This window comes from Alligator mississippiensis, chromosome 9, assembly GCF_030867095.1.
Source record: "Alligator mississippiensis isolate rAllMis1 chromosome 9, rAllMis1, whole genome shotgun sequence".
Lineage (NCBI taxonomy): Eukaryota > Metazoa > Chordata > Crocodylia > Alligatoridae > Alligator > Alligator mississippiensis.
This window is the reverse complement of record NC_081832.1, coordinates 50153338-50167366: the sequence shown is the minus strand read 5'-3', so window position 1 is coordinate 50167366 and position 14029 is coordinate 50153338. Positions and strand designations below refer to the sequence as shown.

Below are 14029 nucleotides of genomic sequence, written 5' to 3'. Positions count from 1 at the left end.
CCATGATCAGGTCTAATTGAAATAGTGTAATAAATGAAATCACCTGATTAAAATGATTATTTAAGTGTTTTTCAGAAAATAGGACATTCTCCTACAGGAATAAGACCTATGCTTAGGTACTTTAGAATAGAGATAAAAAAGTATCAGACATTAGAGAAGAAAATGCATTAGGGACTTGTGTAATTCTATTTTTTTTAAATTGAATGTGTTTCTGCCACTTACCTTGAGAAGCAGTGACGGCAGTAAAATTTATTAAAGGAGCGGGGAGCTGATGTGCTGTGGACTTAAGTGTTCCCGTATTTCCTTGGCCTCCAGGAATAGTGCCAACACTTGATTTTAGTATTCCAGAGTTCTCAATATTTAATTGTGTAATTCTTTAAACATAAAAGTGGTATAGTTCAAGAGGGCAGTTTTTTAAGTAAAAAAAAGCCTGCAATCTTTTTTTCAAATTGTACTCATAATCGATACACCAAGAAGAATTATGATTAACGTAAGTATCTTGAATTCTAACAGAGACCAAATCATAAAATACAGCTTGTGGTACTGCAGATAAAAAATCCCAGCTGAATTGTCAGTTTTGAACGCCACACACTATAATTTCACGAGACAAGTTCTAACTGGGAGACGGTGCAGTTCCAGCAGTGAGACTGTTCTCTGATGAAAAGAAAAAATCTCTGCCAATTTCATGAAATGACATTAACTACTTTCCAGGAAATGAACAGACTGCTGATCAGAGCTCTGTTTTTTTGTGGCTAATGTATTAAGGATGGTGGCTTTGCCTATCTGTCTTCAGGGGAATGTAAAAAACCTGCCCAAAAATCTTGGGGACCAGTTGTTGCTAGTTGTGAGCAGCAGTTCAGTATTCAAATGGTAGCATAAATTGCTGCATAGACAAGATGTGTAAATAAAAGCTAAAGTTTGGAAAAGCCAGAGAATCTAATATGGGCTTTTAATTCACAGGATGCTCTGGGTAAATGCTTCTTGTTCCTAGTTCGTGTTTGTTTTATTTTTCATTTGACAACTGCAGGTTGCAAGTATTATAGCCTTTTTCAAGTGTTCCTTTTTTTAATACAAGTTCTCCACTTGATCTTTTTCTTAACACATCAAGTAATATTTGCCATAGCAGTGTATGTTATCAAAGAAAATGTTTTATATGCTTTGTACAGTTGCAATGTGTGAAGGGAACTTTGTCCTCTCTTGGAGAAGGAGAGAAAATACCACTTTAAAAAAAAAGTAATGATTTGAGGATTATCCCTTTGTATGTAGTATTCCTGTCCTACACTGCAAGCCAAACCTAATAATTCTTTTATAAGAACATATTGCTGTGCAGCAATGGAGACTAATTACATCTGAGCAGAAAAAAAAAGAAATCAGAATGTGTTGTAGGAAAGAGGAAGAAAAATCTACTGAAAGGACATTAAGTAAAAGTAAATAAGATCAGAGTGGGGTATAAATAAAACAACATTCATCAAGATCATGGTCTAGAGATATGAAAAACTTACAAAGAGGGTAGATTATCAAAGCTAATTATCTCCTGGAAATTAGGTTTGACATTACAATAATGCTAGTAATTATGGAAAGCATTGAAGTAAAAAGAATAAATAAGATGACTTCTATAGAAACACAGGAACTGCTGAAAACAGTAGCATCTGTAGCAGGCAGATGTTTTCATTGTGAAGCTAACAGTTCTATGGACACACTGTCATTACTGCTGTAACCTCAGTTTGTGATGAGGTGATGCAGTCTACATTTATTTAAAGGAGAATAGTGCTGTCTAAATTCTGATTATGACAATAAGTCTATCCCATTTGTAATGCTTATGGTTGTACTGTAGTATAGGAATAGAACAATTCCTCTTGCATCTTTTGCACAATTTAGCTGGTTACTTAGAAATATAATACAATATAATTTCAATCAGGCAGTTTCCTCTGTGGCATTGGATAGGTGATTTAGAATATGGGAAAGATAGTTTCCCAGTTTTCAGTTCAGGTACTGGGACCCAGAATAAACACAGCTTGTAGCAGTCTAGAATTGTAGCTATAGGGAAGTTGCAGATCAACTTTGAGCTGGAACATGGACAGTCAGATGGAATCATTTGAGAATATGACTGCTAAAAATCTGGTCTGTCCTTAGCATGTGCACATTTTAATTTTCAAAACCTTATAAAACTTGGGAGAGTTTTCACATACATGGTGCATTACTGACACAAAGATAATGTTCCTGCCAAACCTCAAGATCCTGCTTCAAAGGTTGGAAATGTTTGAGCTTCTCAAAGAAAAGCTTAATATTATTGTATCATGGGCAAAACATTGCTTTCTAAGCTGTCATCTTGGAAACTTTTGAACGAATCTTTCCAGGAAGTTTCAGCCTGAAATAGGCTTTCAAAATTTTAGCTAAAGTGGTTCAAGTTGCAACAGTTATAAGCAACTGACAATGTTATCTTAAAGTGTCAGAAGTGTCAAGTAACCTAAGTCGTAAAGGGTGCTATTCATTCCATCTAAATTGAACTGAGATGGTTGGTTTATGGTTAAAAAAAAATTAGTTTGGAATGAAGACATGAACACTTTAGATTGTTTTTGGAAAAATTGTGATATATGGTGTGTGTGTGTACAAATATTTCATAGATTTCATAGATATTCGGGATGGAAGGGACCCCAGAGGATCACTGAGTCCAGCCTCCTGCCCCAGGGGCAGGAAGTCAGCAGGGATCATAGGATCCCAGCAAGATAAACATCCAAATGTGTCTTGAAGGCATTCAAAGTGGGTGCTTGACCCACCTCCAGTGACAGTCTGTTCCATACCTTGGGGGCTCGGAGAATAAAGAAGTTCTTCCTTATGTCCAGCCTGAATTGGTTGCGGCAGAGTTTGTGACTGTTCGATCTTGTCCTCCCTTGGGGCGCTCTGGTGAGCAGACATTCCCCCAGATCCTGATGAGCACCTCTGATAAACTTATAGGTGGCCACCAGATCACCCCTGAGCCTCTGCTTTTCCAGGCTGAAGAGTCCCATGGCTCTCAGCCTCTCATCATAAGGTCTGTTTTCCTGACCTCTGATCATGCACGTGGCTCTCCTCTGCACTCTCTCAAGCTTCTCCATGTCCTTTTTGAATTGTGAAGCCCAAAACTGGATGCAGTATTCCAGCTGCAGCCTCACCAAGGCTGAGTACAATGGGAGAATGATGTCCCGGGATTTGCTTGAGAAGCATCTATGGATGCAAGCCAGCATTTTGCTCGCTTTACTAGCCACAGCGTCGCATTGAAGGCTCGTGTTCATCTTGTGGTCAATCATGACCCCCAAATCCCTTTCATCTGTAGTGCTAATCAGCGTAGCACTGCCAAGCCTATAAGCATGCTGCAGGTTTTTCCTCCCAAGGTGGAGAACCTTGCATTTTTCGGTGTTGAACACCATCAGGTTTTCATCCACCTATTTCATGAGCCTGTCAAGATCTGCCTGGAGCACCCTCCTGTCCTCAGGGGTGGATGCTTTATCCCAGTGTTTGGTGTTGTTGGCAAACTTGGCCAGTCTGCTTCTGACACCAATGTCCACATCATTGATGAAGATGTTAAACAGTATGGGCCCTAGGACAGAGCATTGAGGGACCCCACTGGTGACCATGCACCAAGACAATTGGCTTCCATCAACCACCACCCTCTGGGTCCTACCACGGAGCCAATTCCCCAGCCAGTGGATCGTGGTGAGGTTGAGGCAGCAGTTAGCCAGTTTTGCGAAGGGGTGATCATGGGATACCAGATCGAAGGCTTTTTTAAAGTCAAGATATATGATATCAATCTCTTCCCCCTTGTCCAGGTGATGGGTCACCTGGTCATAAAAGGAAATGAAATTGGTCAAGCAAGACCTACCCACAACAAACCCATGCTGAGTATCCCTCAGGATATTGCTGTCAGCTATTATGTTAAGGATGGCCTCTTTAATCTTATCCAAGATCTTCCCCAAGATAGAGGTCAGGCTGATGGGCCTATAGTTTGCCAAATCTCCTTTCAACCCTTTCTTGAAGATTGGCATGACACTGGCCTTCTTCCAATCTTCAGGTACTTCACCACAGTGCCAAGAGTTCTCAAAGATCTGTGCCAGGGGCTGAGCTATGATGCTTGCCAGCTCCTTGAGTACCCTTGGGTGTAAACCATCGGGGCCGGCTGACTTGAAGGTGTCCAGCCTATCAAGGTGTTCCTTCATGAGGTCAGCTTCGATGAAGGGTAAGAAATCTCCCTCACCCGGGTCTCCCTGACCCACAGTGGGCAGAGGCGTCCCATGGGACTGGTGAAAAACTGATGCAAAGTACCCTTTTAGCAAGTTTGCTTTTTCATGGGCATTGGTTGTCAGTTGTCCCATCTTATTTAGCAGGGGTCCAATGTCTCCCTTGCTTTTCCTCTGGGTCTCCACTATCTAAAAAAGGACTTTTTTTTTATCCTTGATATTTGTAGCTAGCTGGAGTTCCATCGCAGCTTTGGCTTTCCTGGTTTGCTCTCTGCAGGTCTGCAACAGAGCAGAGTATTCCTCCTTGGTGGTGGTTCCCCTCCCCTTTGGGTTGTGGCCCTTTAGGGCCTCACTGGCAAGCCTCCTTAGATTGTCAAAATCAGCTTTCCTGAAGTCAAGGATTTCTGTTTTACTGACTGACTTGCCAGCTTTACGGCAGATGGTGAAGGAGATCAGCTTGTGGTCACTGTCACCCAGCTTTCCTTCAATCATTAGGTCGCTGATTAGGTCATCTCCAGTTGCCAGTACGAAGTCGAGCAGCTCTTTACCTCTTGTTAGCCCGTAGACTTCCTGCATCATCCACGTGTGAGAGAGAGCTTTGCGACTGCTTGGATTTGGGTGAGCGCTCCTCCCATGAGATGTCTGGGTAGTTAAAGTCTTCCATGACAGCCATGCACCGGGACCATGCGGCCTCAGCCAATTCCCTGGAAAACTCCTGGTCAAGGTCTTGACTCTGGATAGGGAGTCTGTAGTAGACTCCCACTGTAGTATTCCCTGTGCCGTGTTCCCCATGGATTTTAACCCAGAGGGTCTCAAGTCATCCACTGTGGGTGCCAATGTCGGCTTGCAGGGACTCTTGCTTTTCTTGACATAGAGAGCTACACCCCCGCCCCTTTTGTCCACTCTATCTCTCCTGTACAGGGTATAGCCATCTATGCCTGTGGCCCTGGAATCCCACCAGGTCTGTTATCCCTATGACATCATAGTTATTTGTGTTTAGCAGGAGGACCAATTTCTCCTGTTTATTCCCCAAGCTCCTGGCATTTGTGTATAGGCACTCAAGGGTCCCCTTGGGGGCCTTTGCCTTGCCTACAGATTGTTCCAGGCCTGGGGCAGGGGTGGGTTCCCTTAAATGCCTTGGCCTACTGGCTTTGCAAGGGTTGTTCAGTGGGCCAGCAGTGGCAGTAGTCCCCCCATCCCTCAGGAGGCTTAGTTTGGCTGACGTGCTCCACCAGGCTTTAGTCTGGTTGAGAAGAGCCTCCTCCCCAGTGGAGAGAGGTGGAGGCTGTCCCTTCCCAGCAGCTCACTGCCTCGCTCACCAAAGAGCAGACTGTGGTCATGGAAGCCAAAGCCTTCCCGATGACACCAGCGCCACAGTCTTTGGTTCACTACCTGGATCCTCCTCTCCCTCCTCAGCCCAAAGCCCGAGACAGGGAGGATTGAAGAAAACACCACTTGTGCCCCCAGATACTTAATCCCCACTCCCAAATCCCTGTAGCACCTCAGGACCTGGCTGGGTGTGCTCCGAGCCATGTCATTGGTGCCTACATGGATAAGGAGCATGGGATTGTGGTCAGTGGGCTGGAGGAGTGTAGGGATCTTGTCCGCAATGTCTCGGATGCAGGCTCCCAAGAAGCAGCAAACTTCCCAGGCTAAGGAGCTGAGGCAGCAGATTACTCCCTCAGTCCCTCTCAGGATGGAGTCTCCCATGACAAACACTTTGCATTTTGTCTTGGGGAGAGTGGGGGCGGTAGCTACAGTAGCTCCTGTGTTGCCTGCAGGAGCTGGCAACTTAGCAGGCTCTGCTGGGACTGCAAGAGGTTCGTACCTGTTGCAAACCTCCAGTGGGTCGGGGGCCTTGGTGCGTTGGGCCTTGGGGCCCTTGACCACCTTGGTCCAACCCCTTGGCTGGACAGAATGGGAGGTCCCCAAGTCCTCCTTTGTCCTGGAGGGAGACTGTGGTCTACCCTCTGCCTCCCGGGGGAGAAGGGCCTGGCAGTAGGAGTCAATCTCCTGCTCTCAGTCCCTGATGGTGCGCAGTCTCTGGACTGCAGCCTGGAGCTCCTCCAGCTGGCGCGCCAGAGACCCCAGTAGGGAGCAGGCCTCACAAGGGGAGGTGGCCATGCTCCTAGCCCCGAGAGTCTGAAAAAGTGACTGGCAGCTCCCCGCAGCCAAGAGCCAGAGGCTTCGTAATTTAATTATATATAATTAAGTAATTAAAATTCTTTAAATGTGTGTACACATTAATTGGCGAGTAGGTTTACAGGTAAATAAGTTTTATGAAGTTGCTATGATTTGAGATGTATTTGAGATACAGAATCTTGGAAATGTCTCTTGAGACTACTCCTAATTGCCTTCAGTTTGTAAAGTCTTGTGAATATCATGACACGTGAAACTGAAAAACAGTATCCAATATAAATAAAAGAACTGCTGACTTACATTTTTTTTTTTTTAATAGAGGTTGTATTTGGATGATGTACTTGGGGACCTTATCACAGCTCTATAAGCCTGAAAAATCTGCTTGTTTCTTGTTTTGCTAGACTACAGCTAGCTTTATGCTGTTGAATGAAAGACTTACTATTTTGATCTCTGATCTCTGAAAGAATAATTTCAACAAATGAAGGAAAAATACACAAACGCAGCTGTAGATACAATCAAAGTTATCTGGTAGAAATATCTCACAGACAAATGAAACAGAATCTTTCGGTGTAGTTGTATTATGCTGCACTTGTCATAATTTTAAGTGCTTTACAAGTAACAATTGCCACAATGGATGATGAATTGTGTTCTGACTGCAAGATGGAAATAATAATTTTCTTTTAATCTTAAAACATTTAAAGATCTTATTGAGCTTTTAGGCAACCTCAGTGCCCATTGGCAATAGCAGAACAGGCTGCATGTCATCTCCCCTTTATGGGTGATTTGCCATGAGAATGTTATGGTATTCTGATTGTTTTCTCTGTTTAAAAATCACAAATTATCCAGAAAAAAAAAGCAAATTCTCCCATGAAAACCCCCCAAATCCACATTTTCCCATGATTAAAATGAAACACCACTGTATACGCACGTGTACCCCTCTCGCCACATTACCTGTGCGCCATCCCCCTCCCCTCCCCCGCATGGCCTGGGTCTCATCTCCCCACCCCTACCCAACATGTGGCCTGGTCCCCTCCTTGCCCCCATAGACCTATCTGGAGGCAGTTGCTCTCCACTGCTGTTTGGCTGCTATGTGCATGCATGCACATGCATGTGGTGCCCCCTGCCTGCTAGTCCACTTTCTGCTCCCTGCAGCCCTGATCAGCCCCTTGCAGGCTGTAACTCTGCCAGCCTGCAAGGGAACCCATGATTTCCCGTGTTTTTTCCCTTTAAAGGGGAAATCCATGATTTTCTCCTTTAGCAGAGAAAAATGTGGATTTTCTCTTTTAAAGGAGAAAAAATGCATTTTTCTGCATTTTCCACAGCAAATAGAAAACCCAGATCCCTACTGATAACCCAATGGGAAGCCATGCTAGAATAAAAGCAAAACAAACAAAAATGTAGTTACATATTGATAAGATGAGAATTGTGATTGTCTCACTGAGACAAAGGCCCAAGCCTAACAGAAGAGAGTGATGGCATAGAAGAGTGTTATCTGGCTTGTATCATATCCAGTTGCCTTTCACTTCACAGCCCAGAGGACCAAATGTATCTATTTACAGACTTGGTCAGCTTGAGGCACAAGTCCTTAACAAGGTTCAGAATCATCCCTGGAGCCATAGGAAGATACTGTAAATACTCTGCCACAGTACCCCTGCTGAAATGAGTAGTGTCGCTGAAATCAACGGGCTTGTTACCAGTGAGGGCAAAATACCATTCCACAATGAAAAATATCAGTAGTTTGCTAATCTAAATTTTGTCTGCTTTTGCAAAATATATAACAACAATAATATTTTCTTTCTAATGGATATTTTCTATTTGTGTTTTACAGGAGTCCACTTACCATCACATTCAAGAAATAATGCAGCAGCTGTTACGCTCCGTGAACAAGACTGTTATTACAATGGGACGAGACGACCCTTTAATTGTGAGTAATATTTTTAAAAGTCTTCACCGTGCCTCAGAGACTCTAGGTTGCACTTAGGCCTGCTTTCTTATGTTTTTCTATGAATACTGTATTTGCGACAGTCCTTGTTTTTGGTCTCTCTTTTCAGCTGGATATGCAATTTTTGAATGAAGAAGCTGAATTAAGTTTTTTTTTGTTTTGTTTTCTTCTTTCTTTTTATGGTTTTTTTTCATATTTTACAATTAGCTTGGGTGTGTACCTGAATACCGCTAGAAGGATTTGGGTTTTTGCTACTGTTGTACTTTTAATCTTTTGCCTTGAAGCCAGTTGCTGTATTCATCCATATTAAAGGAAGACCGCTTCAACTCTTTTGACTCTGTTCTGAAAGTACACAGTCAAATTGAAACTACCTGTTTAAAGTGAAATTATCAGTTGCTTGAGCAGATTGTAGACCCAATTTAATCTACAAGCACAGTTTTCTTCAGGGTAGTTTTGGATCAATCTTATTTTCCAGAATATTAGGACTTTATAGAATAACTGCCTTTTCTGGCTTGGTTTCTGTTAAAAAAAGATGAAGAGTTCCAGTTCCTCCAGTATAGTACCTATCTGGTGAACTGCACTTGGACATGCCCACAATGGCTAGGAATATTAGTGAGGAGGTGATATTGTTCTCACGTAGTCCAGGAAATATGTGAAAGGCAAGAATTCTTGTGGGTGGTATCTTTAGTGGACCAATGCCATGGTTGGGAGAGACATAGGCAAGCTTTTGGGTGTCACAATACTCTTCCTCTGGCCTCCCTGAGGAGGGAGCTTTCCAGAGAGGTCTGAGAAAAGGTTGCCTTTGTCTGTCATAACCATGCTATTGGTTCAGTAAAAGATATAACCTGCAAGAGTTCTTGCCTCTGGGGATATTTATCTCATTGCAGGAGGCACTGGACTCCATGCCTGGGGTCAGACTTGGTGACTCTAGGCAAGTGCTAGATCCATATTACGATTCAGTGGCAGACTGCAACTTTTTCTTATTTAAGTATTTGTCTTGTGAGAAGTCCCATTGAATTAAATAGGGCTGGTCTTGAGGGTGTATATTAAGTAAAAGTTTCAGAAGTTGGCCCTTAGTTTGTACATTAGTTGTACGTAACTTAGATTGATCTCCAGCCTCCTAAATATTTACATTCTTCTGCAAAGTAATGAACAGCACTTAATACAGGTGTCACTCATAGAGGTATGCAATATTTAGGCTCCAAGGTGTACAGTATCCTCCTGTTTATTTCCAGGTGAAATTAGGGGTATCTTTTTTTTTTTAAGTATCTGGGTCCAAGCTACTAGAGAGAGTCCCTCTTTATTTTTAGCCTCATAATGACTGAATTTTGCAAAGGTAAACTTTTCTAACAGTAATTTGATTCAAACATTTTGAGACTTCCTATAGATACAATAGGAGTCTGCAATCTCCAGAAATCACTTCTTCATTAATCCATTAAAATCTAGATTTTTCCCTTCTAAAAGCAGAAGGTAGATGTCCTCTCCATATTCAGCCCATTACATCGTGAGTGTAAGACTACAAGGAAGCAATCAGAAATTGTTTGTGGTTCATGGTGAATTTTGGTCAGTCAGTGTTGGGTATTGTTTGAACTTTTTTTGTAACATGTCACCAAGCTTTTGGGATTGAGCACATTTCATTGATAAAATAATAAACCTATAATTATTGATGAAATGGTTTGAGTATGATGACTGCTTCCTTGCTTTACTCCTTTATAAAAATTGCATACAAATCCAGATAGCCACATATTTCCAAGTTTTTTGTTTTTGTTTGGATTTGTTTTGTTTCAGTTGCACAAAAGGGATGTTTTAAACCAGAAGATGAGGTTGCTTGGCAGATACTTACAGGCAGCTTATCTCTAGCATATGGGCAGCATGGGAGGAAGCACCCTGATGCTTGTTTTTAAGATCTACCAGGTATTGTGATGTGTTTATTAGAAGTGGGACTTAACCTTTCAGTACGAAATGGGAGGCTGTGAAAGTCTTTGAGTGTGAGGACAAGCCGTTTATGTTGAATATGAGGGAGAAGAGGGAGGCAGTGTGAGTGTTATGTAACAGACCACGTGTGTAGGTACGCACAGTTGCAGGGGCACCACTATTCATATTGTAATGAAAATTGCAATGAAATGGTTTTATGTGAATTTTTAGGAAATTCAGTCATTTCTAGTGGCTGGTTATGGTGATTATAAAAAATGTACCTCAGAGAGAGAGAATTTTAGAAAAAAGGACAAAACATTTAAAAAGCTCTTAGTTCAGCTCTTTCTGAAAATATGTGTAACAAGAAATTAATGTCACATAAAGAACTGCAGCAGGAACTTGAAGGGCATGCACATGTGTACGATTGTATGTAATTTTAAAGAAATGACATATTTCTTTCAGAGATAGAGTTTGGTAACTGTACACAGCTATAGGTACTTTATCAGGCTGTGGATACACATACGTTTAGATCTATTTCTCATGGGGAATGTTTCAAAAAGGCAGCAGCTGTTTACTTTTAATTGCTATATATGGACAAGCCAGGAGCACTATAAATGTAGCAAAACTAACCCTTGATGAATCTACAAATTTTGAGTGGTTTTACTACGTTTGAAACAGTTAGAATATAACAGCTGCTGCCATTTTGAAAAGATTCCAAATATACGTGTGTCCTTACCCTCAGATAATGCTCAAATATTAGAATTCTCTGAAGGAGGAGGAGCAATTAAAATCAAAGATTAGACAATGCTAATTATTTTTAGTACTCTGTCAGCTAACATGGTCAATGAAACCTTTGCCTTAGCAAAGAATGCAGGATTTGGTTCAGGAATATTGTGGTATAATTTAAATACATGGAAAATAGTTAGTGTAATGTTCAAAAATTGCCCATCGCTATTGTGATCCTTGCTATGATAGACTTATACATCCTACAAGAAGGGAGAAACAAAACTGACTAGAAACAGCCACTGTCTCCTGCCTATATCCATGTTTACTGAAATACAAAAAGTAAACCACATGTGGAAAATGGAGACTTTTTTTTCATTGGGATCCAGCCCACCAGGGATGAGTTTGACCCTTTGATTTAATTTTAAAGGGGATGATAGCAGCAGTTCAATTTATTTTTAAATTCTGTTTTTTCACTTGAATAAAATGACATTTTCTTTCCAAGACTTTTAAGTGCTCAAATAGCTTGCAGTGTGCATGCAGAGATGATGAATAGCTCACTGTTTAGCTCACAATCAGATTTTTCTTTAAATAACTTTGTTTCTTTTCTGATCTAACACCTGGGAAAAGGTGAGTCAGATACTGCATACTTACAGTTCTCATTCTTTGAATTAAAGCAAACAGCTAGCCAGCCCTCGTGGCACTTTAGCCCGTATAACCATGTGTTCCAAAGAACATCTTTAGTGGAAACAGAGAGAAGAGATTCCTTTTTTCCTGCAGCTGGCCTGCTTCCCAAAGCCGGCACAAACCAAGGATAAACCAAGATATCTAACATCATTTGTTTCCTGGAAGAGCAGTGGGATAATTTCAGAAAACTGCTTTTTCTTTTTTTTTGGCAATGTTTTGTGAGTGTCATAAATAACTTTAGCTTAAAAACTGGACAGACACAAAAAGATTATAAAAAAAAAAAAAATCTTAAATTTATGATTGAAAACTATCCAGACACTTGACACTTTTGTTCAATAAAAGTCCTTTCCTGGAAAACTGTGTTAATAATGCACCTTGTTCACCCAGTGAAATGTAACACAATGAAAGCAGGCATTAACTCAGTTCGAGTCATCAGACTTGCATCATTCTATAGACAAAATAGACAAAAGCAATAGGCCGGTAGCCATGGACACAAAGGATGGACAAAAATAAACACATGAAGTATGTAAATAGTATTGTGCTATTTAACCTGAGAACACTGAACTGCTCAATGTGAAAAGCAAAACTTTGGGGTCTTTAATCCTAACACACCTTATAGTTTAAAACACGTTTGTTGAAAGAGGGGCAGGAAAGCTGAACAAGTTCATTTTTCTATTACTTGGTGAATAGCTTAGTTGTCTGTGTATGTTTTGAAGACTAGGCTACCCAACCTATATCTTTTTTTAACAAAAGCAAATATGTAAGCAAAAATATTTTAGTTTTAGCTGTTCAAACCTTTTCTGCCTTTATCATTTGCTTGCTTTGGCCTTCTGTAAGTCTCTTAACCACTGTGTTAATAATTGCTTTTTATAATGTTATACTTTTTATCTTTATAAATTGCTCTGAGATAAATGAATGAGAGTATAAAGTATTATTAAACTCGTCTGTAAGCTACATAATGATGGCTTTCCCAAGTCACTTTTTCATTGCTTTTAGCAAATAAGGATATGGCAGCCTGAGGGTATCTTTTATGTCACTGATTTTTGTCATATACCACTTAACATTTGGACTGTTGTACCATTCAGTTTCAACTAGGCAGTTTCAACCTGGATAGTTCAAATCCTGTAAGTTGAAGTCAGAAGGTTCAAATATTTTCTGGACATCATATGTTAGTTGTATTGGAACATGAATGCTTTGAATCTCCCTACTTGCTGTTATGAACCCATAATATATAGTAATGAACTCCTCTATAGATGTTATTATGGATATCCAATTTACCTTGATAACATTTAGAAATGATAGCAGGAGAGTACAAGTCGATATAAACTTTGGTTCTTTCATCCACTTTTATTTGGCTAGGTTTTTAAATAACTTGCATTCAGTAAGGGGAGAGGTTGGGGCATGGGGGGAAGAAAAAGCATAATCTGCTCTGATTCTGATGCATTACAAAGCTAGCTGCCTTGTTTACCTTCAGCATTTTATTCCTGTCTGTCTCTGAAATGTATCCTTGGTTAGGAGTACTACATTTTCTTGTTGTCATAGTTGGTTAATATGCTCTTGAATCTGCTCTCTCAGTTGAGGAAAAACTCAGTATCAGGAGTTTGAAACATTAACTTAACCAGAATCTCTGATTTCTAGAGGCAATTTCTGATGCAGCTTATACAATTAATCACATTATAGAGCTCAAACATATTTGACATGTTTTGGCTATTTCTTAGTTATTTCTACAGCTACTTTGATGTACAGGTATAATTTATGCACTGCATGAGAAGTCTCATAGTTTATCTTCTCCCCTCATCCCCCACCATGTGAAAATAAGGTAATAGTTATACCACAGAGCTATCAGCCAGCTCCTGTTTCCAAGTACACTGAAGACATAAGTGGAAATATTATTATAAATTTATTTCCAGTATCTGACCTAACTAAAAATTTAGCAAAATTTCTTACCACAAAAGAGAATTCATCATATTACAGTTAGTGTATTACATTAACAGTTCAACTAAAAGAAAGTCAAATCATTTGCCAACAGAAAAATGGAAATAGAATAAATTTTACTTACAAGTTATCTCAAACTATTTTACAAACCCTTGCTTTGATTCTAGAACTCTTCATAAGGGCACTTCCATTTTCTCCAAGAGAGAAGTTGTTCTTTATTACTGGTATTTGTATTACTGAAGTACTGGAAAGCCATGGCTATGGACCAAGATACCCTTGTGTTTGGTGCAGTACAATACAGAACTCATAGAAGACCCCTGTATAGGAGACATTGTGATCTAAGCTGGAAGTGATTTTAAATGACTGTGGATCCAAGACTAAAATTGTAGAATAGATTCTATTTCTGATAAAATAGAGGTGAAAAGTTGTTGGAAGTTGTATTAATCAACTTACGTGCACCATATGTGTCTTAGTC

General features: G+C 40.5%; 1 protein-coding gene across 1 annotated transcript in view; it reads left to right on the top strand.

Annotated features, from left to right (window-relative positions):
- DOCK2 (dedicator of cytokinesis 2) overlaps positions 1-14029 on the top strand; it is a 520353-nt gene that overhangs the window by 178456 nt on the left and 327868 nt on the right. Inside the window, exon 27 of the mRNA XM_019487133.2 lies at positions 8182-8277. Within this exon, the coding sequence (XP_019342678.1) occupies positions 8182-8277 (96 nt within the window). The remainder of the gene's footprint in view (positions 1-8181; positions 8278-14029) is intronic.